This window comes from Neomonachus schauinslandi, chromosome 16 (assembly GCF_002201575.2).
Source record: "Neomonachus schauinslandi chromosome 16, ASM220157v2, whole genome shotgun sequence".
NCBI classification, from domain to species: Eukaryota; Metazoa; Chordata; class Mammalia; order Carnivora; family Phocidae; genus Neomonachus; species Neomonachus schauinslandi.
The window spans coordinates 10,069,690-10,097,491 of NC_058418.1; the positions used below are offsets into that span (position 1 = coordinate 10,069,690).

At 51.2% G+C, this 27,802-nt stretch overlaps 1 protein-coding gene across 1 annotated transcript; it reads right to left on the minus strand.

Moving 5' to 3' along the window:
- Nucleotides 1-63: 63 nt before the first annotated feature.
- Nucleotides 64-27,776, minus strand: RELB (RELB proto-oncogene, NF-kB subunit). The gene is made up of 12 exons (XM_021681144.2): nucleotides 27,598-27,776; nucleotides 26,575-26,622; nucleotides 22,844-22,852; nucleotides 20,989-21,335; nucleotides 11,877-12,034; nucleotides 10,411-10,502; nucleotides 10,117-10,248; nucleotides 8,464-8,568; nucleotides 3,970-4,185; nucleotides 3,155-3,223; nucleotides 2,956-3,033; nucleotides 64-878 (listed from the first exon to the last, which is right to left on the minus strand). Exons 1-12 carry the CDS (start codon nucleotides 27,650-27,652, stop codon nucleotides 487-489), a joined length of 1,701 nt encoding a protein of 566 aa, XP_021536819.1. The 5' UTR covers nucleotides 27,653-27,776; the 3' UTR covers nucleotides 64-486.
- Between the last annotated feature and the right edge of the window lie 26 nt (nucleotides 27,777-27,802).

Genomic DNA, 27,802 nt, shown 5'->3' on the forward strand with positions numbered 1-27,802 from the left:
GGAGGGTTCCGGCTTGCGGGCCCTGGGGCCTTTCCCCAGCGGAGAAGAGACCGGACTCCAAAGGCTCAAAAACTCATCTTTATTGGGAAGACTCAGAACAAACAACCTTTACCCCCCACCTTCAAGCTCGGGGGAGGAGAGCTGAGGATCTGCACCTTTCTCCCATATGTACACTCCAGAATCTGCCTGGAGAAGGTGCCCCCACCCGTGGGGGCTGAGGCAGCTTTACAAGCTGGTGCATGGGAGCCAAGCCCCTTTTCCTCTCCGGACTCGGTTTTCTCATTTGTAAAATGGGCTCAGGGGAAACCGGTGCTACGGAGCTTCTCACCAGCGCTGAAGATGTCCCAATCAGAAGGATGAGGAGGTCGGAAGACTGACCAAGGGTGGCCCAAGGGGATCGAGGTGCTGGACATCCTGGTTGGCTTTGCACGGCTCCTTCCACCTCCCTTCCTCCCCACCCAGCGCCTCTCCTCCAGCGCCTCGGGGCTACGTGGCCTCCGGCCCTGGGGACAGGAGGCCTCCCCCAAAGCCCACCTCGCGGTACTGGTTGGGGAACATGTTGCTGCCCACAAGGCTGGCAGTGCCCCCGTCCCCGGGGCCTGGGGCCTGGTATGAGTCCAGCGTCATTGGCTCAGGGCCGGAAGGCTCTCCAACAGCCGGCCCGGCAGCCCCGTTGCCCGTGACGACAGCGCTGGCGAGTGGCGGCGCGGGGGGCAGCATGTCCAGCATGGTGAAAAGTGTGGGGGCCGCAGCGTCATCATAGGCAAAGCCGTCGTCCAGGAGGTCCGGCCCACCGGGGGGCTCCAAGCCGGGTAGGGTCACGGTGCCAGGGAAGAAGTCTGTGTCCGGCAGCAGGGCTGACTGCGGGAGGAACGGGCCTGCAGGGATGAAAAGGCAGAAGGAAGTAGAGTGGCTTTAGCGGCGACTTCTGGCCACGCTCTAACTCCAGTGCCCTGATAGTACTAAATGCTTCATCACTGTGGCCTCCTTTAATCCCAAGGAGAACCCCGAGGTAGGGACTATCACCGTTCTAGTTTAATAAGCAAACTGAGGCAAAATAATTCACACATAGCTGGAGAGTTGTAGCACCAGGGCTCAAACCATGCTCCTGCAGGGCTGGGGAGTTTTTCCAAAAAATAAGGAAGTTGAAGAGGCTCTAAAGTCCCCTCTCCCCCAAATTATAGAGGCCCCCCAAAAAGTGAAATCCCCACACACGGGAGACCCAAATGAGCAGTCACCAGTCCCCACACTGGAAGGTAAAATTATGTGTCATTAGGAGAGTCTCTCCCTGAGACAAGACAAATCTCAGCAGCAAAGGCATATTATGCTTATCTCAGAAAGAGACCCAGGGCTGCTGGGACTCTATTTTCCAGCCTCCCTTACAGCTAAATGTGGTCATGTGACTAAGTTCTCCTGGCTGGAGGAAGGTGGGCATGATGGCTGGAGCTTTGGCAGCCATCTTGGACCATGAGATGGAAACTATGAGTTGAAAATGGCAAGAGCATGCTTGAGCCTCTGATGATCATACAACCTCCAAACCATCCCAGGACTATTCACCTACGTTTATCTGAGAGGAGAAATAAAGTTCTAGCCTATTGAAGCCCCTGTTAACTTGGGTTTTACTATGAAAGCAGCTAAACATGATCATCACAAATGCAGGTGGCATTCTTGTCTGACAAGTTCCTAAGATCTGAGCACTAACTCTGTACCAGCCACTATGCTGTGTCATATGACCTCACTAAATTCTAAAAAGGACCCTAAGAGGTAAGGTTTTCATCTGACAAATGAGATCCCAAAGCGGTCACACGATGGCTAAATTCAGGCTTCAGAATCCAAACTCGGTCTGATTCCAGAGGCCATGCCCCTAACCATTATACTGTCATGCCAGAGCAGCTTTGCCCCAAGGATGAGAGGGGCGGGGGGCCTTTAGGCACTGAGAAATTGGGGTGATGGAGGAGGTAGATGAATGGCAGGTGGCTAATGAGGAGAGGCTCTGGAAAGTGAGGATTTCAAAGCGGGCTAGGATTGGTGGTTGCTATAGGTGGAGCTCTGGGCATTGGTTACCAGGTGCAGTGGGTAGGGAGAGCAACAGGTGATACTTGAAACCTCCAGGGTGGGACTGGCTGGAGTGGTCCAGGCTCAGCAGACTCTGAGTGGTTGGCTGTTGGTGGGTTGGATGGGAGCTGGGACCCTGCGGTAGCTGGGGTATTGGGGGGCAGCATTCTTAGAGCTACTGGTCAGCAGGTGGGGAAGCTTCTGATGGCAGCCAGATAGGGCTGCAGTCCATGGGAAGTGGAGGCTGGCGTGTGAGTTGAGATAAAGGTGTGGGGAGAACAGGCCAGAGGGTGGCTGGGCTAGAGACAGGCTCTGAATTAAGCTTGGCTGGCTCTGACAACCCTTCCCGTTTATCTACCATCTACTCCCTGCTACCCATTCTACATAGTGTTTCATCACTCATCTGTACACGTGCCCAGGTACAGCTCACAGCTCCACCGTAGACTCTGTGACCTCAGCTAAGAGACTTCACCATTCTGGGCCTCGGTTTCTTCACCAATAAAACGATAGGGCGGTGCAGGGGGGAGGAGTGATGCGATTTAAATTCAATGAGTAAACATACAAACTGCACTTATGTGCCCACCTGTTACATAGTATCTATAAAAATAAATGCATTAAAATCTAAAAGGTCAATGAGGGAGGTATACAGTGAAACTTTTCAGAGGAGACCCTGAGGCTCTGAGAGATGGAGCAACTGGTGAGGATCACACAGCCCAAGAGTGGCCCAGCAGAGATTGGAGCCTCCAGACTGTGTCCAGAACTGTTCTTTCTACTTCATGCTGCTGCCTAAGATGTGAGTTCCTGGCCTTAGGAGAGCTTTGGTGGGGGGTGGGGGGGAGCCTGAAGAGGCCAGAAGCAGGGCTGCAGCTCACCCTCAGACCCACCTGAGCCACGACTCACCTGAGCTGGGGTTGGGCAGGAAGTGATCCAGGAAGGCTGGCTTTTTCCTCCGCCGTTTGCTCTCGATGCCATGGGGGTCTGAGGGAAGGCAGAGATGAGGAACCCTGGACCCTCAGAGCCCCTCCTCCCCAGCCTAGGGCTTAGCCATCCCCTCCTAGGAAGCCAGAGATGAGTGTGGAAAGGGGCAGAGGGGACACACCAGAGCTGTTCAGCTCCCCGAGGACGTCAGGCATCCCCCGTTTCCGCTTCTTGTCCACGCCATAGCTGTCTGTTCAGGAGATACCAGGGGCAACATTATCCATCAATAATAATAATTAAGAATTAATTATAGAGACCACTTAGGAAGTCATTGAGCTGTTCTAGTTCTTGGCCAACTAATGCAAATAGATGTCCATATCTTAATCAGAATGAAACCCAAATCCACTTCTAGCCACATTGGCCTCTTTGTTTTTCCTGGGACACTGCAGGCACAATCCTGCCTCAGGACCTTTGCACTTGCTACTCCAGCTACTTAAAACACTATTTCCCAATTCCCCTGGACAACTGCTTAATCATCCCCACATTCTCAGCTCAGCCGTCCCCCCCCTCCAGGAAGCCCTCCCTCATCTCCAAGCCTGGGTCAGATGCCCCCTCTGAGCAATCTGAGTCCCCTGAGCAATTCCATCCGCACTAAAGGACTGTGAGACTTATGAGGGTGGGGCTGGGGCTATCATGGGTCACTGCTATGTCCCCAGCACCACCCAGTATAGGGCCAGGCATGAGCAGGCATGCTGAGGGGAGAAATAATCAAATACTCCCCAAATGCCATCAGATAGGTACTATTACTTCCACTTTACACAGGAGGAGACTGAGGTTCAGAGAGAGGCCAAGGTCACACAACCAGTAAGAGGTGGAGCCAGGAACTGAACCTCAGTCTGTGCAGTTATGAGCCTGCGTTTTACTCCTGCCTCTTGGCCCCTCTAGGCCAAAGACCTGGTCTCTGGGCAGTGGATCACCCTGGATTGCCGTGGTTACCATGGTCCCGAGGCAGGTACGTGAAGGGCAGAGGCTCACTGCAGACCCCATCCGTAAGCCGCTGCAGGAAGACGTTCACGGTCACAGGCTCAACGATTTCCAGGTCCTCATAGGGCGGTGTCTTGAACACAATAGCAATCTGGCGGTGCACATCGGCCTGGGAGAAGTCAGCCCGGCCTTCCCAGGAGGCCCTGCTAAACACCACCGATATATCCTCTGGCGGGAAAGTGGGGACATCAGCTGAGCCAGGACACTGGCCCACCGGGCCCCCAACTCATTCAGCCTCCCCCCAAATCAGTATTGATATTCTCTTTAAAAAAATACATACATACATATATATATATATATTTTTTTAAGTTTAAATACATTTGATTTAAGTGAGCTCAAGTGGGCTTGAACTCACAATCCCAAGATCAAGACTTGCACTTTCTACCAACTGAAATAGCCAGGTCCCCGGATATTGATATTCTTTTTTTTTTTTGCTTTTAAAGATTTTATTTATTTATTTGAGAGAGAGAGAGAGAGCATGAGAGAGGGGAGGTCAGAGGGAGAAGCAGACTCCCCGCCGAGCAGGGAGCCCGATGCGGGACTCGATCCCGGGACTCCAGGATCATGACCTGAGCCAAAGGCAGTCACCCAACCAACTGAGCCACCCAGGTGCCCCCGGATATTGATATTCTTTTTTTTTTTTTTAAGATTTTATTTATTTATTTGAGAGAGAGAATGAGATAGAGAGAGCATGAGAGTGGGGAGGGTCAGGGGGAGAAGCAGACTCCCCGCTGAGCAGGGAGCCCGATGTGGGACTCGATCCCAGGACTCCAGGATCATGACCTGAGCCGAAGGCAGTCGCTTAACCAACTGAGCCACCCAGGCGCCCGGATATTGATATTCTTAAGAATAAAACTAAGAGGGGCACCTGGGTGGCTCAGCTGGTTAAGCATCTGAGGGTCATGAGATCGAGCCCCCCCACCCTTGGGCTCCATGCTCAGCGGGGAGTCTGCTTGAGATTTTCTCCCTCTCCCTCTGCCCCTTCCCAACTCAAGCATGCACGCACGAGCTCTCTCTCTCTCTCTCTAAAATAAATGGGCGCCTGGGTGGCTCAGCTGGTTGGGCGACTGCCTTCAGTCGGGTCGTGGTCCTGGGGTCCTGGAATCGAGTCCCACCTCGGGCTCCCTGCTCTGCGGGGAGCCTGCTTCTCCCTCTGCCTCTGCCTGCCACTCCCCCTGCTTGTGCTCTCTCTCTCTGTCAAATAAATAAATAAAATCTTTAAAAAAGTAAATATTTTTTAAGATTTTATTTATTTTATTTTAGAATGCAAAGCACTAGCTTCATGCCTGGCGCTCAGAAATTCTCAGTCTGTGGTAACTCTCTGTAGTGTAGTTCTTAGATAAGTGAGATCCTGTCTCATCTTAACACCAACTCATTTTAGGGATAAGGAAACAGAGGCTCAGGGTGGTGAAGTCACCAGCCCGAGGCTGGACAGTGAACAAACGACGGAACAAGACTCACATCTGCCTCCAGTTATTCGCACACACACGGAACGGTTTCCCTGCTCTGGCCCCAACTCCCAGGACCCTAACCATCTTTTTGGCATTCCTCAGATCTTGGCTCAAATATCACCTCCTCTGGGAAGCCTTCCAAGATGGCCAGCCCATATCTGGTCTTCCTGTTGTTTTAGTGCTTCCGTCCAGTTTTAGCATTTGGTCTTCTTCCCTCTCAGCAGAATTCACACTTGTAATTTGTGTTTCTTTCCCTACCCCCTGATGGGAGCCCTGCAAGAGGAGAGCCCGGGCCTGTTTCTATCATCACTATGTCCCAGCACTGCCTAACACAAGGGCCCAGCGCAGAGGAACCACTCAATCTCCATGTGCTCATTCACTCAAAATTTTATAAGAACCTCCCTCTCCCAGGCATATATCCGAAAGAACTGAAGACAGGTGTTCAAACGAAAACTTATACGCAAACGTCCGAATGCTCGTAGCAATACTTTATGAGAGCCAAAAGTTGGAAACCACCCAAATGTCCACCAATTTACGAATGGATAAACAAATGAGATATCCACACAATGGAGTATCATCCCGCCATAAGAAGGAATGAAGCACTGATATGTACTATCACGTGGATGATTCCTGAAAACATTAAGCTAAGTGAAAGAAGCCAGCCACACAAGGCCACATAGTGTAGGATGCCATTTATATGAAATGTCCAGGAGAGGCAAATCCACAGACAGAAACAGATTAGTGGTTGCCAGGGGTTAGAGGAGGGAAGAAAACGGAGTGAGTACTTATATAGCATAATGGGGTATGAGGTTTCTTTCTGGGGTGATGAAAATGTTCTGGAACTAGATAGTTGTGGTGGCACAACGTTGTGAGTGTACTAAGTGCCACTGAATTGTACACTTTATAATGGTTTTTTATTTTTTTAATTTTATTTTATTTTTATTTTTATTTTTTTAAAGATTTTATTTATTTATTTGTGTGAGAGAGAATGAGAGAGAGCACATGAGAGGGGGGAGGGTCAGAGGGAGAAGCAGACTCCCTGCTGAGCAGGGAGCCCGATGTGGGACTCGATTCAGGGACTCCGGGATCATGACCTGAGCCGAAGGCAGTCGCTTAACCAACTGAGCCACCCAGGCGCCCCTATTTTTATTTTTTTTAAGATTTTATTTATTTGACAGAGAGAGACACAGTGAGAGAGGGAACACAAGCAGGGGGAGTGGGAGAGGGAGAAGCAGGCTTCCTGCTGAGCAGGGAGCCCGATGTGGGGCTCGATCCCAGGACGCTGGGATCATGACCTGAGCCGAAGGCAGATGCTCAATGACTGAGCCACCCAGGCGTCCCTCCATCTTCCTGAAGTTATTTTCAACCGTCTTTCTTTCTTATTTTTCCAGAAGAATGATTATGAGCATAGACCATTCAAATCCTGTCTCTTCCTGCCTAGGTGTGTGACCTTGTGCAAGTTACTTAACCTTTCTGTGCATTAGTTTCCTTATCTGTAAAAGGGAAGTAATAGTTGGATCTACCTAATAGAACTGTTAGGCAATCAGATGATCTAATAAGTGAGGTGTAGAAAGTGCTTATAACAGAGCTTGGCACATAGTAAGAGCAAGATACATGTTAGCTCTTTAATACCCTTGGTGGTGATGTTATTTACAACAGAGTCACAGGATAAAAAATGCAAAGGATACAGAAAAGATATATATAGTCAGAAGGAAAGCGCTCGCCAGCCAGGCAATGCAGGGTGCACCTGTTGTTGGTTTTATGGTGCTGGTGTTGTTTTGTTTTGTTTTGTTTTGTTTTGTTTTAAAGATTTTATTTATTTATTTGAGAGAGAGAATGAGAGACAGAGAGCACGAGAGGGAAGAGGGCAGAGGGAGAAGCAGACCCCCTGCTGAGCAGGGAGCCCGATGCGGGACTCGATCCCGGGACTCCAGGATCATGACCTGAGCCGAAGGCAGTCGCTTAACCAACTGAGCCACCCAGGCGCCCTGTTTTGTTTTTTTAAAGATTTTATTTATGGGCGCCTGGGTGGCTCAGTTGGTTAAGCGACTGCCTTCGGCTCAGGTCATGATCCTGGAGTCCCGGGATCGAGTCCCGCATCGGGCTCCCTGCTCGGCGGGGAGTCTGCTTCTCCCTCTGACCCTCCTCCCTCTCATGCTCTCTGTCTCTCATTGTTTCTCTCACAAATAAATAAAGTCTTAAAAAAAAAAATTTTTTTTTAAATTAAAGATTTTATTTATTTATTTGACAGAGAGAGGGAGAGAGCACAAGCAGGGAGAACAGTAGAGGGAGAGGGAGAAGCAGGCTCCCCGCCAAGCAGGGAGCCTGATGCAGGGCTCGATCCCAGGACCCTGAGATCATGACCCGAGCCGAAGGCAGACACTTAACCATCTAAGCCACCCAGGCGCCCCGGTGCCGGTGTTGTTTTAAGTAGGCTCCAAGCTGGGCATGGAGCCTAACGCCGGGCTTGAACTCACTACCCTGAGATCAAGACCTGAGCTGAGATCAAGAGTCAGAGGCTTAACCAACTGAGCCACCCAGGTGCCCACACTTGTTTTTTTCAAACCCTATTTGAAGAAGGGACATTTAAACAGACATGAATAAAGTGGAGGAGATACTTCTCCCATTCTCTGTTTTCTTCATCTCCTTATCAAGCCACCATAAAGCATTTATTTATGTAATTGCGGATTTTAATGTCGGAGTCCCTCCCCCCAACCCCAGCTCGTGGTGGGGAGCCCTGCCTGGCACCCAGCACGTCCATCACACAGGGCTCTCCATCTTTGTACATGAACCAGTGAGTGAGGAGCTTCGTGAGTGAATGAACCCATGGGCTGTTGCAGTCTGACTCCAAAACCAGAGTTCTGGATCCTTCCACTGCGCTGCCCGCGTTAACCAGCTCTGTCTCATGCTCCCACCCTCCCGGGCTCCCTGGCTCCTGTGCGCACCGCAAGCCACCCGATGCCACTCCGCCCACACGCTGTCCCAGGTCCCTCACCTTTCTGCACCTTGTCGCACAGCAGATAGAGCTCCTCGCCCCCCGTGCACGGCCCGCTCTCCTTGTTGATCCGGCAAATCCGCAGCTCTGACGTGTTTGTGGACTCTGTGCAAGCGCAGGAGGAAGTGGTATGTAAGAAAAGACGAGAATTCAGCCATCAAACCCTCAGCAGGTACCCCGTGGGTGCCCACGCCGCACCGGGCAGAGATGGGAAATGGGGAAGCCAGGGCATCCGATTCTCCCCGGGACCCATGGTCCGGGGAGAAAAAGAAGATGCTCTGAGGGGTCAATGGACAGTCGCGAGTCCTCCATGCTGAGGTCCAGTGAGTGTCCCGCCAAAGGGAGACCATCAGCCCTCAGACGAGAGTTGGCAGGGTCAGGGATCAAGACCCTTCTTAGACGAGGATTAATGGCCTGAAATGAGTAGTGGAGACCTGTGGTTTTGCCTAACAGTCCTGGCCCTTCTTCTGTTAAGAGCCCCTCCATTTCCCTTCTAGGAAACAGCCCCCAGCCCCATCTCAGTCCTGGAGATCAGGTAGGGCGGGACCCACTCCCTAGCTCAGCAGTGATCACGTGCCCCAAATCTAGCCAATTAGAGCATTGCCTCCCTCTGGCCATAGCTGACTGGTCAGAGAGGAGCACGTGCCCAAAACCAGGCCAATGAGAGCCCTGAGACTCCAACCAAAAATACTGGGTAAGAGAAGCTGTCGTTGGGCATCCGGGGAGAGGTTCCAAGCTGGTAGGATATAAGCCTAGAGCTGCATACAGTCATTTTGCTCCCACCATGGGAGGGCTGTGCCAAAAATGACTCTAACTTGAAGAAAGGATAGCTGAGAGATGGAAAGAGACGGATCCCTAATGACATCGCTGAGCACCTGGATACAGCCAGACCTGAAGCGCTTTACTACCTCTGGACCTTTTTAGTTAATGGAACAAACAAATTCTTCTTCTTTTTTTCTCCTTCAACCCATTTGAATTGGAATTCTATCACTTGCATACATAAAAGCCGTGACTGGATTAATTTCCCTCCCCATTTTGAGGCTTGTGGCTGCTAAAACCTAACAGCCATTCCCAATCTCTTCTTCCATGCCCATCTCCCTCTGTAGATGATGGAAACCAGAACTAAATACTTGCTCTTCCAGACTCCCTTGCAACTAGGGGCTGCCATGAGACCAAGTTCTTGCCAATGAGGCATAAGCAGAAGTCTACCGGGGGGATTCTGGGGAATATATTATGTTCTGTATAAAAGAGAAAAGTATTACTGCTCAGGCTGCATCTTCCCTAGAATTGCCTAGTACAGTGGTACAGGTTGTGCACTCTGCAATACAAGGAGGCCTCGTTTCCATAGGCTACCTAATAAATGCTGACCACTGGAATTGGGCAGTGTACAGCCTGCACACCATACAGGGTGACACTGCCCCTCATGCCTTGAACACAGACATGATATCTGAAGCTGTGGCAACCAGCTCACAACCAAGGGAATCGCAGAGCTGAACCACTGCCCTGATATTGCTGAGCAGCTGAATCAACACGAACAGACTTAATAATGAGACAAATAAAAATAACTCCCTGTTCGTCCATGCCATCGTACGTGGGTCTTTCCAGGACCTGTGGCCAGCAACAATCCTAATATGCCCAGCACCTTAGACTCACTCTTGTCATAGACAGGCTCAGAGAGCACAGGGTCCATCCGGCGCATTTGTCCCTGCTGGTCCCTATACGAAGCCTGGAAGCAAATCCTCACGACATTCATGTCCACCTCTTGATGGTTCTTCAGGGAGCCGGCTGTAGGAGAGATATGGGAAGGCTGAGGGTGGGGGATGGAGATGGCAGAGAGGGCTGGGGAGATAGTGGATACCAGAGAAGGGAGAAGGGGAGGGGACGGGGTGGCCGAGGGCACGAGGGGTTCAGGAGGACACGACAGTCAGGCTAGTTTCTGGGACTCACCATTGTAAGGGTCGATGCCCAGCTGAATCTTCCGCTCAATGGCGGCCTCGATCTCCTTCTTCCTCACACACTGGATGCCCAGATTGTTAAAGCTGAATGGGGAGTGGGGAGGAATGGGTGAAGGGAAGTACTCATGAAGAGGCAGGTCTAGCCCTAACCCCCAGGAGGACTCCAGCAAAGATGCTGCCTTGGGGCTCACAGTCTCAGGGGCCCCAGCATTAGGAGCGGCCTGGGGTTTCAACCTCTCAGGAGTGTTGGGGACTCTCCGAGAGCACCTGGGAATGTCCCTCATCTTTACCACATGAAAACACTAGCCCACCTCCTTTATAATAAGAAAACTGCAAATTAAACATCAATGCGATGCCAATTTTTAAAAAGCTCATCAACACAGCAAGGATCAAAACGTTTGGTGACGCTCTCTACTGGTGAAGTTGTGAAGAATCAAGCACTCTCACCCACGGTGGGCGGGACTGTAAATGTAATCAGCAATTACATACGGGAGGACAATATGGCGGCATTCATTCATTCCACAAATATTTCCTGAGCGCCTACTGTGTGCCAGGCAGCATGTGGGGGGATACAGGGGGGACACAGCGGGGAACAAAAGAGACAAAATCCCTGCTCTCACGGACCTTACACCTTGGCTAAATTTATAAGTCACTGAAAGTTTACAGAGAGTAAATCACTGAAGTCAGAGCCAGCGAGTTTCATCTCTAGGAATTTATCCTAGAGAAGAGATGATATATACATAAAGCCATGCATTTAGTAACAGGGCCACAGGAGCTTGGAACCATCCTAAGGGCCCATTACTAGGGGGGCTTGTTCAATTAATGGTGTACAGCTGTACATTGGAATACTATGCAGCCAAGAAAAAGGATAAGGCAGCTCTAAATGCTTACAGGAATGATCTCCAAGATGTACTTGAACTTAACAACGAGGTACAAATGTCTGCTACCATTTGTAAGGGGAGAAAAAATATACATGCATAGCATATTTTTAATTGCCTCCAGGAAGGGCCACTGACAGCTGCACGACCAAAGGTGGAAGGAAATTTATTTTTCACTGTACGGTCTTTCTGAACCTTTTATTTTTTTATTTATTAAAAACGTATAAATTATCAAGTGAAAGAAAGAATGATCTTGCAGTTAAGTCAGGTCTGGAGTCAAATCCCTGCTCTGCCATCGGCTATCTGTGCTCCTTTACTCTTCCAAGTCTCAGTTTCCACCTCGACAAAATGGGGATGAATACAACTGTGTGTGAATGTGTGTGCAGCAGGGGGCCAGGCCCAGGCACACCCCTCCACCACCACCCCGCCCCCAGGCCTGACCTTGGTCTCCCCATCTAGGAAATGCAGTGGGGAAAATCTGGCCAAGTGGCCCCTTGCCCTAAGGTCTCCCTGGGTGATCATCAGCCCCTCCACATCTCTGTGACCTGGGGTGAAGGGTTGGGGGTCAGGGGTCGAGTACCTGTGCCGGGGGCTGACATGAGGCCGGAGCCTCACCCTGCAGACGCCGTCGGTGCAGTCTTTCCCCACGAGGCTGTGGGGGTGGACTCGGTGAGGCCAGTCCTTCCACACCAGGCAGGCGGTCACCTCCACCTCCCGAAGCCCTCCACAATCCCGGAGCTGCAGGGAGACAGGTGCATTTTGGGGGTCCCCTGGCAGACACCTGCACCCATCCAAACTCCCTGGGGCCTCCTTTGATAGCTCCCCAACCTTCTCCCCCAGGATGATGGAAGGGGGTTTGCTTAAGACCCCTCTGAGATCCTAAACCAAAGGCTTCTGGCTGGTGGCCTGGGGGCCTCATAACAGGATAGCTGCCCCACAGATATGCTTTCTTTGGCCACTATGAGTTTTAAAAAGTTGGATGCACACAGGGTCTCCAAGGACCGCGCCCAGAGAATTTACTAATGACCAGTGGAGGAAAGCACCTTCACAGCGGAAAATCCACTGGCCGCCACCTAAATCAGGTGATCAAGGTCAGCATCACCAATACAGAGTCAAAATGACCTGGGCAGTCTGACAGGGTGCACTGAGAAGGCACGACATCTCTTCTGTGACAACCCTCCAGGAGTATGTCACCCGAATCTCACCGTGATACCTCAAAAGAGCCCAAATCGCGGGTCATCAGGTGAAAAAAATCAGTGTCGTGAAAGATGGTAAAAAGATGGGCAACATATTTCGGTGAAAATCAAACAAATAATATATTTGGACCTGGCTGGTAAACACAGTGTATACGTATGTAAAAATGTATAGGGCTGTACATGTAGATTTGATCAATTGCAACTTGATTTAAAAATAGTGTGGGGGGGGGGCGCCTGGGTGGCTCAGTCGTTAAGCGTCTGCCTTCAGCTCAGGTCATGATCCCAGGGTCCTGGGATCGAGCCCCGCATCGGGCTCCCTGCTCAGTGGGAAGCCTGCTTCTCCCTCTCCCACTCCTCTGCTTGTGTTCCTGCTCTCGCTATCTCTCTCTCTGTCAAATAAATAAATAAATAAAATCTTTAAAAAAAAATTAAAAAAAAAAATAGTGTGGGGGGGGAGGTGGGAGAGGTCAGAGTGACATGACAACCAAATGCAACATAGGATCCTTAATCGGATCCTGGATTGAGGAGGAAGAAACAACTATAAAGTATACTCTGGGGACAACTGGGAAATTTGACACTTTGGGTGATACCATGGGATATCTTTAATTTTCCTAGGGATGCTAATAATATTGTCACCACACGGGAGCTCATTTGAAGGAGGTGCCCACTGAAATATCTAGCGGTGAAGTAATATGATATCTACAATGCATGGTGCAAATAGTTTAGCAAAAACAATGTGTGCATTTGTCCGTGTGCACGCATGCCCATGAGTTTGTATGGAGGAGCATGGCAGATACAGCGAATGTGGCAAAATGTCAACTGGCAAATACAAGTTAAGGGTGCACAGGTGTTCACTGTACTATTCTTCCCTTTTTTCTGTAATTAAAAAAATGTTTCATCCAAACTCATCAAAATGTATGCATTAAATTTGTGCAATTTTGTATATATAAATTATACCTCAATAAAACTTTAAAATTACAAAAAAAGACGAAAATTTTTGTTCAAATTTGGGGAAAATCTGGAGCCTGCATTTAAAGAGTATGAGATGGGGCGCCGGGGTGGTGCAGCCAGTTAAGCATCCGACTCTCGGTTTCACCTCAGGTCAGGATCTCAGGGTCATGGGATCAAGCCCCATCTCCTGCTCCCCGCTCAGCTCCAAGTCTGCTAAAGTTTCTCTGTCCCTCTCTCCCTCTCTCTCTCAAATAAATAAATAAATCTTAAAAAAAAATACAAAAATAAGGGCACCCGGGTGGCTCAGTCGGTTAAGCGTCTGCCTTCGGCTCAGGTCACGATCCCAGGGTCCTCGGATCCAGCCTGGCATCTGGCTCCCTGCTCAGCTGGGAGCCTGCTTCTCCCCCTCTCCGCCCCCCATCCCCCCACCCCACTCATTCTCTCTCTCCTCTCTCAAATAAATAAATTAAAATCTTAAAAAAATAAAAATAAAAAGTATGAAACATCCCATTATTCCAGATTCCAGATTCCATTTTCTTCAAGATTTTATTTATTTATTTGTCAGAGAGAGAGAGAGCACAAGCAGGGGGAGCAGCAGGCAGAGGGAGAAGCAGGCTCCCCGCTGAGCAGGAAGCCTCCATCCCAGGACCCTGAGATCATGACCTGAGCCAAAGGCAGACACTTAACCAACTGAGCCACCCAGATGCCCTTCTTTTTCCCATAATTTAAAAAATCACTGAATTTTCAAGGACTGTGACCACCATGTTAATTGAGGGAAGACTGGATTTTGTTTAGACTGAGGGTTGTTTGCCGCTTTGGAAGATCCCATTACCGACCGCAACCCTGGCCATACAGCATTTAATTCACTAAATCCACCCGGCTGGGTCAGGCTGTCTATGGGCCCCTGCATTCATGAGGTCCAAGCAACTGCCACCTTTATCACGATTCCCTGGGGCTGTGCCTGAGCATTTACACATTGAAATAAAGGTGCTTATTATGCTGTATTGTTTTCCTTTTATTTCTCCTTCATATTAGGGCATTATGAATTTGGGGGATGATTATGAGTAGAGGGACGTACTATTGTCTATAAATACCACTGAGTCAGATGGGGTTAAAGCTATTTATTTAACCAGCTCCCCACTGCAATATTAGGAGATTCAGAAAAGCTCAGAGTCAACAGTCTCAGGATTCATGAGAACTGCAGGGCTGAAAGCTTCTCATCTTTAAGATGTCACAGGAGGCCTTGGGATAAGCCAGACCTGGTACCAGGCTCTATCACTGGCCATCTGCATGATAAACCTCTCTATTCCATCTTTATCTGTAGAATGGGTATTATTAAGTACCGGGCACAGAGGAGTGCTTAGTAATTACTACAGTAAACTTGCTGGGTGCCCCTGAGCAAGTAACTTCCCCTCTCTGAGCCTCAGTCGGTCGCTCTGAAAGATAGGAATAAAAATCCTGAATCCACGTCCAGATGAGGTCATCCCCTATTATTGGATATTTATAGTTCTAACTCTCTGAAATCAAAACCGACACCGAGGGGCGCCTGGGTGGCTCAGTCGTTAAGCATCTGCCTTCAGCTCAGGTCATGATCCCAGGGTCCTGGGATCGAGTCCCACATCGGGCTCCCTGCTCGGCGGGAAGCCTGCTTCTCCCTCTCCCACTCCCCCTGCTTGTGTTCCTGCTCTCGCTGTCTCTCTCTGTCAAATAAATAAAATCTTTAAAAACAAAAAAACAAAAAAAAAACCCGACACCGAGCCAGAAAAACTGCCTGGGAAGATGTAGAAGTAACCTGTTGGGGAAAACACAGCCTCAAAGTATCACCCCACAGGTAAGTTACTCATTACAAAGAAAAGCTGTCCCCTTACAACGAAGAGCCCCGCTGGGCACTCACTCTTATGGGCTAAATTGCATCCCCCTGCAATTCATATGTTGAAGCCCTAAACCTCAGGACCTCAGAATGTGGCTGTATTTGGAGACAGAGTCTTTAAAGAGGTGATTGAGTTCATGAGGCCATTAGGATGGGCTCTATCCAATCTGTCCAGTGTCCTTATAAGAAGAGGTCATTTGGACACACAAAGAGACACCAGGCAAGTAAGGACACGGTGACAGGGAGGCCGTCTGCAAGGCAACGAGAGAGACCTCGGAGGAAACCAAATCTGCTGACACCTTGATCTTGGCCTTGCAGCCTCCAGAGCGCTAAGACAATACATTTCTGTTGTCCGAGGCACCCAGCCCGTGGTAGTTCGTTACGGCAGCTGGAGAGACTAATACACCGCCTTAACCACGGGATCTGACTCCACATCACTGACGGTGGGACAGACTGCGGCCCCATGTCTCCTGGTGTGAGACACTGAGAAGCCCACAGCGTCACCACTGGGGTGTTCCCGCCGAAACACACAACCTGATCTGATCCGGAAACAGCCAACAAACACGGAACGTGGGACATTCGACAAAACATCGACCCTGTCCTTTGCAAATGTCCACATCCCCAAACACGAAGCCAGATGGAGAAACGAACTCAGGTCAGAAGACACTAAAGACATCTGACTTTGTCCGTGCGGGCTGCTACACTAAAATACCATGACCTTGGATGGCATGCAAATGACAGCAATTTCTCTCTCACAGTTGGAGGTTGGAAGCTGGAGGTTGGAAGTTGAGATGAGGGTGCCTGTGTGGTCCAGCTCCAGGGAAGGCCCTCTTCCTGATGGAAGGGGCTCACAAGCTCTCTGGAGTCCCTTTTATAAAATCATCCATCCCAGTCATGAGAGCTCAGCCCTCATAACCTCGGCACTCCCCAAGGGCCCTCCCTTCTAATGTCATCACACTGGAGGCTAGGATTGCAATGGATATATTTTAGGGGGACACAAACATTCAGACCATGGCAAGACCTGCCAGCTAAACGCAGCAGGTGATCCTGCACCGAATATTAAACAAGTGAACAAGAACAACAGCTCTCAAGCGTATTTGGGGGAGGGGGGAGGGCCTGGCTGGCTCAGTCGGTGGGGCCTGCGACTCTCGATCTTGGGGTCATGAGCTCGAGCCCCACGTTGGGTGTAGAGATTACTGAAAAATAAAATCTTTAAAGAAAAAGAATATTTGGGGGTTAATGAGCATATGGATTTAATATCAGATAATACCCTTGGAGGAATATTAAGTTTCTAGAATGTGGTGATGGTATTATGATTATATAGCTCCTACATTGTAGGTAAACATCCTTGTTCTTGAGGGACACACACCGAAACATTCTGGGCGAAGTGTCATCCTATCTCCAACTGACTTTCAAATCTCCCTCTATAAATGTCTATATAAAGGGAGAGAAAGATATGAAGCAAATAAGGCAACAGACATGTTTACTGCACTATTCTTGTCTATTGCATGTAGATTTTAAATTTTTAAAAAGAAAAAGATGGGATACAAAGTTGAAAAAAAAACCCCTGTCAGGGGCGCCTGGGTGGCTCAGTCGTTGGGCATCTGCCTTTGGCTCAGGTCATGATCCCAGGGTCCTGGGATTGAGCCCCACATCGGGCTCCCTGCTCAGCGGGGAGTCTGCTTCTCTCTCTCCCTCTGCCCCTCCCCACCTCTCTCTCACTCTCGCTCACCCTCTCTCTCTCTGTCTCAGGTAAATCAATAAAATATTTTTTAAAAATCCCGTCAATTGGAAAAATAAACAAAATCCTTAAAGATAAATAAGGGGCTATGAAAATGCCCCTCAATGCATCACCCTTGCCCCATTCCTGAAAATCCGGTGATGGAATATACATTTCAAAGTAAACCATTCTTTTAACCAGAACGTTCTGCCCTGCGTGCTGCTTTTGGCCACAATATCTGGAGCCAAATCAAATAACAACCACCTCGCTGAGTAAAGAGGGAGCCTCTCCTCTGGTGCTGGTCCACCTTCCTGGTTTCCTCATAGCATCCTGTGGGAGCTGGGAACTCCAACCCCATTTTACAGATGAGGAAACCGAGGCCAGCAGAAGCACTGGACTTGCCTCAATTCATACAGCTGGTAAGACTAAAGCCCACGTCTTTCTGACTCTGAAATGCATATTTGTAATCACTATGTTGACTGCTTCCTGCAGGGTGGTGGAAGGACGGGGTTGCTCTGTTAGTAAACCTATGAGGACAAATCCCATCGAGGGAGAGGAGGAGGGAAGCAGGAGACCTCATATGAAGGAGTTTGGACCTGGGGAGGGTGGTCAAGGAAGGCTTCCTGGAGGTGGGCTGAGGCCTCACGGATGAGTACGAGGTGACCAGGCTTCAGGAGGAGAGCACTGCAGGCAGGAGGAACAGCATGGGGAAAGGCCTAGTGGCTGGAGGGTGGCAACTGAGGAGGGGCTGGCTGGGAACTGGCAGCAGGAGTCAGAGAGAGCCTTGGAGGCACAGGCAGAAGCTTGGGTTTCCTCCTGAGGGCACTAGGGAGCCAAGAGAGGGTTCTGAGCAGGGGAGTAGAGCGGATGTATAACTCAATAGGGGCCCTCCATCTGCCTTGTCGGGGGAAATTTAGAGGACACTGGGAGCCAATGGCCAGGGAGCAGCTTGGGCCAGAACCCGGGGCTAGTGGAATGATCAGTACCCAATTCAGACTCAATAAAACTTGGGCAAAGATCCAGAAGCACACGAAGGCTCTGTATCGGGGAGGTGCAAGGAACCAGGCCTCTCAGACACCAGCTAGGAGAAACAGTCATGGGTACAACGCTCACAGAGGGCAATTTGGCAATATCTATCAAATTACCTTTGACCAGCAATTCCAACTCCAGAAGTTATTTGCATGACATGAAGGAAATACTAGATGAACTGAGTCGTTCTCTACAGCTTTGCTCAAAAGCGGTGACGGGAAACAACCTAAATACCCACCAAGAGAGGACCTGCACGTTGAATTAGCACCCACCCATGCAATGGTTCAATGGTAGAGAATGGGACAGCTTTAGATAGGCTGATTTTAGCTGAGCTCCAAACTACATTCTTTTTAAGATTTTTTAATTAATTATTTATTTTTAAAAGATTTTATTCATTTATTTGTCAGAGAGAGAGAGCGCACACAAGCATGGGGAGTGGCAGGCAGAGGGAGAAGCAGGCTCCCCGCTGAGCAAGGAGCCAGATGCGGGACCTGGGATCTTGGATCATGACCCGGGCTGAAGGCAGACGCTTACCCGACTGAGCCACCTAGGCGCCCCAGATTTTTTTTTTATTTTTAAGTCATCTCTACACCCAACGTGGGGTTCGAACTCACAACTCTGAGATCAGGAGTCACATGCTCTCCAGACTGAGGCAGCCAGGCGCCCCTTCAAGATACATTCTTTTTTTTTTTTAAAGATTTTATTTATTTATTTGAGAGAGAAAGAATGAAAGACAGAGAGCATGAGAGGGAGGAGGGTCAGAGGGAGAAGCAGACTCCCCGCTGAGCAGGGAGCCCGATGCGGGACTCGATCCCGGGACTCCAGGATCATGACCTGAGCCTAAGGCAGTCGCTTAACCAACTGAGCCACCCAGGCGCCCCTCAAGATACATTCTTAAGCAAAAAAGACCACTGTGCAGAATAGTATATAGATTATACTCCTCTCTATGTACAAAGGCGGGGCTGTACATATGTATGTATGTATGTTCCTATATAATCATAAATTTCTCCCAGAAGGATACGTGAGATATTGACAAGAATAATCACCTCTGGGGGTGCCTGGTGATGCAGTTGGTTGAGCCTCTGACTCTTGGTTTCAGCTCAGGTCATGATCTCAGGGTCGTGGGATCAAGCCCCACTTTGGGCTAGTGCTCAGTGTGGAGTCTGCTTGAATTTCTCTCTCTCTCTGCTCTTCCTTCCCTGGCAGGCATGTGCGCATGTGTGTGCGCGCGCGCGCGCTCTCTCTCTCTCAAATAAGTAAATAAATAAATCTTTTTTTTTTTTTTTTAAATGGTCACCGGGGCTCCTGGGTGGCTCAGTCAGTTAAGCGTCTGCCTTTGGCTCAAGTCATGATCCCGGGGTCTTGGGATCGAGTCCCGCATTGGGCTCCCTGCTCGGTGGGGAGTCTGCTTCTCCCTCTCCCCCTCCCCCTGCTTGTGTTCTCTCTCTCTCTCTCTGTCAAACAAATAAATAAAATCTTTCAAAAAAAAAAATGGTCACCTCTGGGGGGGAACCTGGGGCCTGAGGGCAGGAGTGGTGGACTTTTGTTCAGTTTAATTTAAATTCTGTTAAGTTAATACGTATTAATTAAATTAATTTACATTTTGGAAAGTTTTGAGCCATATGATTCAAAACCGTAAAGCAAAATAAAGATGCATGTAGTGAAAAACCTTACCTGCACCTTATTCATAATTCAGCACTCCCCCCACCAAAATAAAGTCCTGACTTTTATTTTTTTTTTTCCTTCCAGAGTTTCTGTAGGCACATACCAACAAATACAAATAGAGAATCTTATTTTCCCCCCTTTTTAACACCAAAGGTAGTATAATCCCCTATGGAGGGTTCTGTGCCTCAAAAAAAAATTTTTTTTTGGCTTATTAATATATCTTGGAGATGGTTCCACATCAGTACCTAGGGGACAGCTTCATTTTAAAATCTTTCTGTGTGGGGCGCCTGGGTGGCTCAGTTGGTTAAGCGACTGCCTTCGGCTCAGGTCATGATCCCGGAGTCCCGGGATCGAGCCCCGCATCGGGCTCCCTGCTCGGCAGGGAGTCTGCTTCTCCCTCTGACCCTCCCCCCTCTCATGTACTCTCTCTCTCTCTCATTCTCGCTCTCTCAAATAAATAAATAAATCTTTAAAAAAATAAAATAAAATAAAATCTTTCTGTGTGAACCGTATGTGTTTATATTTATCCGCGCGCGCACACACACACACACACACACACAGATGCTTGGCTGCATAGGATTCCAATGTGTAGATAGATGTTCACGGATTATCCCACCAATGCCCCGCTGATTACCTCTGCAGTTTCCAACTCTTTACACAACAAGGCTGCAGGGGATAATCTGGCACATCCCTCGTTTCCACCCAGAGGCGGGCTTACCTACATCATCAATTTCCTAGAAGCGGAATGGCCAGGACTATGAGTCAGGATGGCAATAGTCCTAACACCAGTTCATCTCTCCTGAGCACAGAACATGTTGGAGGCCCTTGGCAGGTGTCCTTAACTCATCCACGCCTCCCGACAACCCCTGGTGGTTAGTTGTTGTTGTTATTATTATTATCCCATTTTGTAGAGAAGGAAACTGAGGCACAGAGGGACTGAATAACCAGCCCAAGGCTGCACAGCTAGTAAATGGCAGAAGAGGGATTCAAACAGGGCCACTCCAATTACTAGGGCCTCCCTTGTGGGCCAGGAGGCTAGCTACCTTGCCTTTCCCGGCAATGATGATTTTGATCGATACTGCCAAGTGCCCGGAAGGAGGCCTTTCCTGGAATGCCCTTTGGAATCCTGGGCCAGGTGAGAGTATTATCCGCTCCAACAATAGCAACGGCAATAATAATAACCGCCATGAACTACACGAGGAATACCAGCGCGCGAATCTCGGGGGCGGGGAGGCGCGAGACCCCCGGGCCCGGGCCTCACCTCGATGGCGGGCAGCGTCTTGCTGGCCTCGGTGCTGCTCTCCCCGAGGATGCTGCCGGCCGAGCGGCCCTCGCACTCGTAACGGAAGCGCATGCCGCGCTGCTTGGGCTGCTCGGTGATGACCAGGTGCGGCCGCGGCCCGAGGTCCGGGGCCGGGGGCACGAGCCGCCCCAGGGGGCAGCCCCAGGGCGGCGGCGTGGCCGGGGGCGGGGGCGCCGCGGGGCCCAGGGTGACGGTGCTCAGGGAGGCCGCCCCGCGAGGCACCAGGCGCGGCAGCCCCTCGCCCGGGCCCGGCTGCGCCCCCTCCAGGCCGAAGCCGTTCTCCTTGATGTACTCGTCGATGATCTCTGCGGGAGAAGCAAAAAACAGGGGGTGACGCTGATGATAGAAGCAAAGGTCTGATGACCCCCCGCCCGAGACCTGTGCCGCCCCGCCTTTCCCGCATCCATTCATTTCTTCAAGACATCTTCCTTGTGGGCCGAGTGCGGGCGGGGGGGGGGGGGTGCTCGGCTCCCGACCCCAAAAAAGCCTCTACCCTCCTTGCAAACAGTTCCCGGGTTCTTGAGGCCAGAAACGGGGGTCGGCCTGGGTTCTCCTTCTCCTGCAGCCTCGTGTCCACTCCCCTCCCTAACAGCACCTGAATTCATGTCTCCATCCCCTCTCACCTGGATAAAGGTAGGGCCAGGTAGCAGGTGTCCCTGCCTCCTCTTTGCCCCCGTTTATTAATAACAAGAATAATAGCTGCTCTGCCCCAGCAGTTCCCACCTCAGAAAGCAGCACCACCATCCACCAAGTGCCCAAGCTGGAAGCCTGCCCATCTCATGATCCCACATCTGTTCCCCATCCTTGAACTTCTTGCGCCTCTTACCTCGAATATATGTTTACACTCCCACCGCTTCTCCCCACACCCCTGGCTCCATCCTGGTCCACACTCACTGTCTCCCCTCTGAACCACTGCTCCTGTTCCCCATCTGGCCGCCTCCAAGTCTGTCCCTCACACATAGCCAGAGGTAGCTTATGTCAGACCCTGACCTCGCTCTGCTCAGAGACCTCCCATAGCTCCCATCTCCCTTAAGAGTCAAAGTCAACATCCTCCCCATACAACACCTTCCCCAAGTTCTAGTCATCTCAGAAAACAAACAAACAAACAAACAAAAACCCACACCCCTGACCCCTGCCACAGAGCCTGGTGTGGGCCATGGCCCCCTCCTGTCCCGGGCCTTCGGCCTCCTCCCACCCCCTCCCCCCCATCTCGCCCCACTCCAGTCTCTTTTCTGTTGCTTGCTCCCAGCAAGCCTGGCCCTCTTTGGGGTTTTGTGCAACTCCCCATCTGCCTATTCCATGCTTCCCCCCATTCAACCCATGCTGGTTCCGTGTCCTTCTGGTCTCAGCTCAAATGCCACCTCTTCTGAAAGGCCCATCTAGTGTGTGTCTTCCCAGGCCATCTGCTCTTCTTCCTGTTATTTTCTTCACAGCCCTTAGCCCAATCTGACATGATCTTGTTCATTTATTCCTTTTCCTACTGTCTCCCCCATCAGAGTGTCAGCTCCAGGAGGGTGGGGACCTTGTTTGGTTCGTGGCTGAATCCCCGGTGCCTAGAACAGTGTCTGGCACATGGTGGGTGCTCGATACAGTTCACTGAAAGAATTAACTGATGCTCACAGTAATAGCAACACTAAAGGCAGTTGACGTGGGGAGTCTTTTCTAAGTATCACGTACCGCTGGTACTTTGGGAACAGGAACATTAAAATCCCCCAACAGTCCTACCCAACACCAAAGAAGGCCCAGATCCCGCACTGTGAGCACTTGGACGTCTCGCCAACCCCCCACCCCAGACCTGCCCTGTGATACTTACCCAATTCATCTGTGGAAGGAAGAGAAAGAGAAAGAGAAAGGTGAGGTCCAGAAAGTGGTCAAGACTTTCATCTTTTAAGACAGATTCCCCAACCCCATCCCCACCTGGAACCCTCCCCCTTTCTCCCTTCCTCCATCCTGGGAAACTGGGCTCTGGCTCCCTGGGGTGCCAAACCCCAGCCCCTATCTCACTTTCTTGGGCTACCCTCCCTTCAGCTCCCAATATTGGGGCCCCAGGGTCAGGGTACCCTCAAGTGCCTTCTAAAAAACATTGAGGCCAGGAATTATAAAGCATCGTTGAGGATCCAAGGAAGCCAAGGGTCTTATGACCAGGAAAAAATTAAACATCCAAGATTCTAAATGAGATGTGGGGGTGTTCCCTCCCTAAAGCCCACCATAGAACCCCACTGGGGTCACTGGCTAGTATCTGAAGATCCAAGGAGGCTGATCCTTCACCTCCAGGAAATCACCTACTCTGCATCCCGGCCCAGTCCCTCCGCAGTGCCCACCCACCATCCCAGATTTGCTCCCAGAGGGGACAGTAACAGCAATGCTGGGAAAGTCCCTCATCACCTCCTCAGGAAAGCTCAGTCCTGAAAGGGGCCATGGAAAAATCGAAACAAACCTCCCGTCATTCCATAGACAGGACGAGGGGGAGGCCAGAGCCAGATGTCCCTCCCAGGGTTGCCTGCCCCAGCCGCTGGCCACAGATGGATCAACGCCAGCCTGCCCCGCTCCCAGACCTGTCCTCCTCCTCCACTCTCAGGGAGTGGCTCCTGGCAGCCAGACCTTTGCTCCTCGGAAAGCTCCCCTTATCTCATGTGATCTCTGAATTCAGCAGGGTAAGGGAAGATACCCTCACTTGGTAGCTGGGGACATTGAGGCTGGGACAGAAGAAGGGACAGGCTGTAGGTCCCTGGCAGGGCCAACCTCCAGTCACTTCAACTTGGAAAAACCCTCTTAGGCATCTGTGCTGGATGACCTGGGGACCTGAAGAGGAGTTAGACTTTGGGCCCTTGAGGAGCTCCCAGGCTGTAGGGGGAAACCGAGGCCCAGGCAGCAGTGGCTTGAGCTTTGGACTGCCTCAATTCAAATCCTGGCTCTGCAACTTGATAACTGGAGGATCCTGAGCCCCTCACTTCACTCCTTTGTGCCTTGGTTTCTCCAGCTGTAAAATGGACACAGTAATAACGCCTCATTGCGCTGCTGTGAAAATTAAATGAGCTAATACGTGGGAAGCACTCAGAACTGCCACAGTAGTGGGTGTTGCGTAAATGCTGGCTGCCAGTGGATAAAGTGTTGGGAGACATAATTTTATGGACTTGGGTAACCAAGCTGCTTTCCCTCTCTAGAATTCAGGCCCCCTGTCTATAAAATGAAGAGGGTGGCAGACCTGCTTTCAAAGCATGGAGTGTAGAGTCACACAGATGCTGGCTGGAATCCTACCTGTCACTCACTGACTGTATAGCCTCAGGCAAGTCTCTCCACCTCTCTGAGTCTCTATAAAATCAGGCCTGAGCTCCCATCTCAAGGTGTGAACATGAGGATTCGGAATCACACAGGTGAATTGATAGCGCCGTGTCTGCCCGCCCTGGCCCCTCCATAAAGCTTAGCTAATAGCCTTATTATCTAAAAATCCCCTTTCGGGAGTGCCTGGGTGGCTCAGTTGGGTGAGCATGGGACTCTTGATATCGCTCAGGTCATGATCCCCAGCAGCCTGGGATCCAGACTGCGTCAGGCTCACTGCTCTGTGAACAGTCTGCTAGAGGATTCTCTCTCCCTCTCCCTCTCTCTCTGCCCCTCCCCCTGCTCGCTCGCTCGCTCTCTCAAATAAATAAATAAATCTTTGGGGGGAAAAAAATCCTCTTTCAGTCAGTAAACATTGGGAATTTCTCCTTATTTAGGGCTCCTTATTTAGGGCTCAACTCAAATAACACTCCATCCCACCCCAACCTCCCACACAGACGTGCCACCATCCAGGGACAGCCAGGACGGGCCGTGCGTGAGCAGAAAACCAGTTATGTCTTTCCTGCCTCAGGGCCTTAGCACAGCCTGTTCTCTGCCAGACTGCTCTTTCTCTAGTTCTTTGCATGGCCTCCTCCCCCTCCTCCTCCTTCAGGTCCCTGCTCAAATGTCACCTACTAGATAGGTCTTCCCTGACCACTTTATCTAAGATAGCCCCCTGGCCCCTAAGATAGCTCCAGTCACTCACCATTACATACCTTTGTTTTATCATTTTCATGGCACTGGTTAGAATTTGGTATGACTTTGTGTTAAGGGACTCTTATCTGTCTCCTCCTGTAGACTGTGAGCACCTCAGAGTAGGGGACATGTCTGCCCCATATCCAGTACGTGTCTAGCCTGTCAGAATGAGGGAGATTTTTCCCTCCCACTCTGTCACAGCATGTAGTTCTCCCATCCTAACCCTGCTGTTAGATTTCACTGACCCCAAGACTTCTTCAGAGCCTTTATCACATTTGATAATCCCACATTTAATTTATTGCCTACGTGCCTGCCGCCACATGCAGGTAGGGAAGCCAGGAGGGCAGGGTCAGGTCTCTCTCGGTCACCGCCGAGTCCCCAGCGCTGCCCAGCACAGGATGAGGTACAGAACAGGCGCTCAATAAATATTTATTGAAGAGATGACATCACACATTATTCTCAATTGAAATCAGAGATCTTGGGCCAGAAAAAACCTCAGCCCTGTTCCTGCCCAGAACCAGTGTGTGGGCAGCACCTGTCCCCAGTGCCATGCCCCACCTTTCCCTATTGTCCCCACTCTCAGACCTGTTAGAGAACTGGCAGAGCCTCCTCCACAGCTGGGCCACCACTGCTGGGGTCCATCCCAAGATTCTACCTCCGGACCGAGACCCAGCCCCAGCCCACTAGGGGCTGAGTCTTCATGGTAGCAGGACTCAGTCCCTGCCCTCCAAATCCCAGCAGATTTATAAGAGAGAGGATGTTGTCATTTAGCCATGATTCTGCATTTTCTTGGGCAGCACTGAACTTTGGACGGCACTGGCTCAGGGACCTTCCCGACTAGTGGTTCTCAGCATCTTTTGGGAACTTGCTAGAAACGCAAACTCTCAGGGCCGATCCTAGGCCTACTGAAGCAGAAACTCTAGAGGTAGGGCCCAACAATCTGTTTTAACAAGCTCCCTGGGTGACTCTGATGCACACAAAAGTTTAAGAACCACTGTTACGGGCGGTCCGATAATAATAATAGTAATAATAATAATAAAACGAGCTAGCAACAGTTAACACTTACTGAGACTTTACTGTGTGCCAGACACCGCTTTGAAAGTCTGCCTGTATCAGCTCATTGAATCCTCTCAATCCCCCGGCAAAGGAAGGCACTGATATTATGTCCATCTTACAGATGAGGAAAACTGAGGCCCAGAGAGAAGTGATTTGCAGGCATTCACAGAGCGAGGAGGGCACCAGCATGTCATTATTACCCTCTGCACTACCATGGCAAATCTCTAAAGAGGACTCCTCTTAGAGGGTGAATAGGTGGTTAGTTTTACCTGTCCAGCTCCTAACCACCCGGGAGGTAGGGGCACCTGCGGCCCCCATCTCAACGGGCGGGGACGAACACAGGCGGTCAGAGGAAAGCTGAGGTGGACCCGGGCGAAACCCCAGACAGAGGCGTGCCCAAAGCCGCCTCCACAGGATTCCCCCCTCCCCCGTCCTGAGCGCGCGGGTGGGCCGGAACTGTGGAGGGCTGCTCACCCGTGGTCCTGGAAACGGCGAGCGAGAGCGAGGAGAGGTCCGCGGACCCTGCAGGGAGGGAGGCATGTCTCAGGAGGTGATGGAGATGCAGTGGGAGGACCGCAGTCTCCCAGGCTCCACCCCGTTCCTCTCCTGGCCCCGCCCCCTCGGATCAGGCCCCCTCACCCTTAACGCCCGCAGGGTCTGGCCTTGCTTCCTTCTCTAACTTATGGACCGGATCCCTAGTTTCTGTCATTCTCCCCACCCCGCACCACACTCAGGCCGCCGGCGCCTTCTCTTCCTTAAGGTCGGGTCTGGAGGAGCCCTTCTCAACCTCAGTTAGGAAAGCCCCCACCCCGTCCTTTCTCTCAGAGTCAACCCTACCCCTTCACTTTTTCAGTGTCACCCCGTCCCCTTCTCCCTCTCAGACCCTGCCACTTCTCTCCTGAAGCAAGCCCCACCCCCCCTTTCTTCTCCGAGTCAGGCCCCGCCCTTCTTTTTTCGGAACAGGCCCTCCCCCTTTTCCCTGCCAGAGTCAGGCCCCTCCCCCTTACTCCGAGTAGGACCTTGCTTCCTTCTTAGAGTTAGGCTCCGCCCCTTCTCGCTCTCAGATTCAGGCCCCGCCCCCTTCGGTGAGCCAGAACGCTCCTTTTCGTCCACTCTGAGTCTGGCCCCTCCCTCGCCTCGCCCTCTCCGAGCCTGGCCAAGCCCCCACTCCTCAGGAGCGGCTCCCGCCCCGCCTTCTCGGAGTCAGGCCCCGCCCCTCGCTCTCGGAGTCGGGCCCCGCCCCCTCCTTTGCCTCAGGGTCAAGCCCCGCCCCCTTCTCACTCTGTAGTGGGACGCCTCCCTCTTACCTTGGGCTGGACCCCGTCACTATCTTCTGCCTCCTTCCTTCCCTCTAATACAGTGTCCCTGGAACCCTCAGCCTCGCCCCCCAAAGCCCCTAGACTCCTGTAGGAACCCCCAGACTACTCCGGGGCCCCCAGAACCCCCGCATCTCCAGTCCCGCCCCAGACTCCTCTCCTGAACCCGGGTCCCGCTTACCCAAGGCCCCCAGCTCCGGCGCAGCGGACGGTCTGGCGACGCGGCGACTCGGCATGGCCCGACCAGTGGGGACCGACGGCCGGGAGGCCGGCCCAGATCAAAACACACACGCGGGCAGGCCGGGCGACCAGGAGGCACGGTCCGGAGGACGATTGCGGGTCGGACGAGCGGCGCAGGGGCTGGGGCCGCAGGCCGGGCTGGACGC

Excerpts from the sequence above, each read along its gene's own strand:
- RELB (XM_021681144.2), bottom strand. The coding sequence starts at position 27,652 with ATGCCGAGTCGCCGCGTCGCCAGACCGTCCGCTGCGCCGGAGCTGGGG. Across the intron at positions 10,249-10,410 it reads GGGCATCGACCCTTACAATG|CCGGCTCCCTGAAGAACCAT; the intron begins GTGAGTCCCAGA and ends TCTCTCCTACAG. Across the intron at positions 8,569-10,116 it reads TGAGCCTGTCTATGACAAGA|AGTCCACAAACACGTCAGAG; the intron begins GTGAGTCTAAGG and ends GCGCTTGCACAG.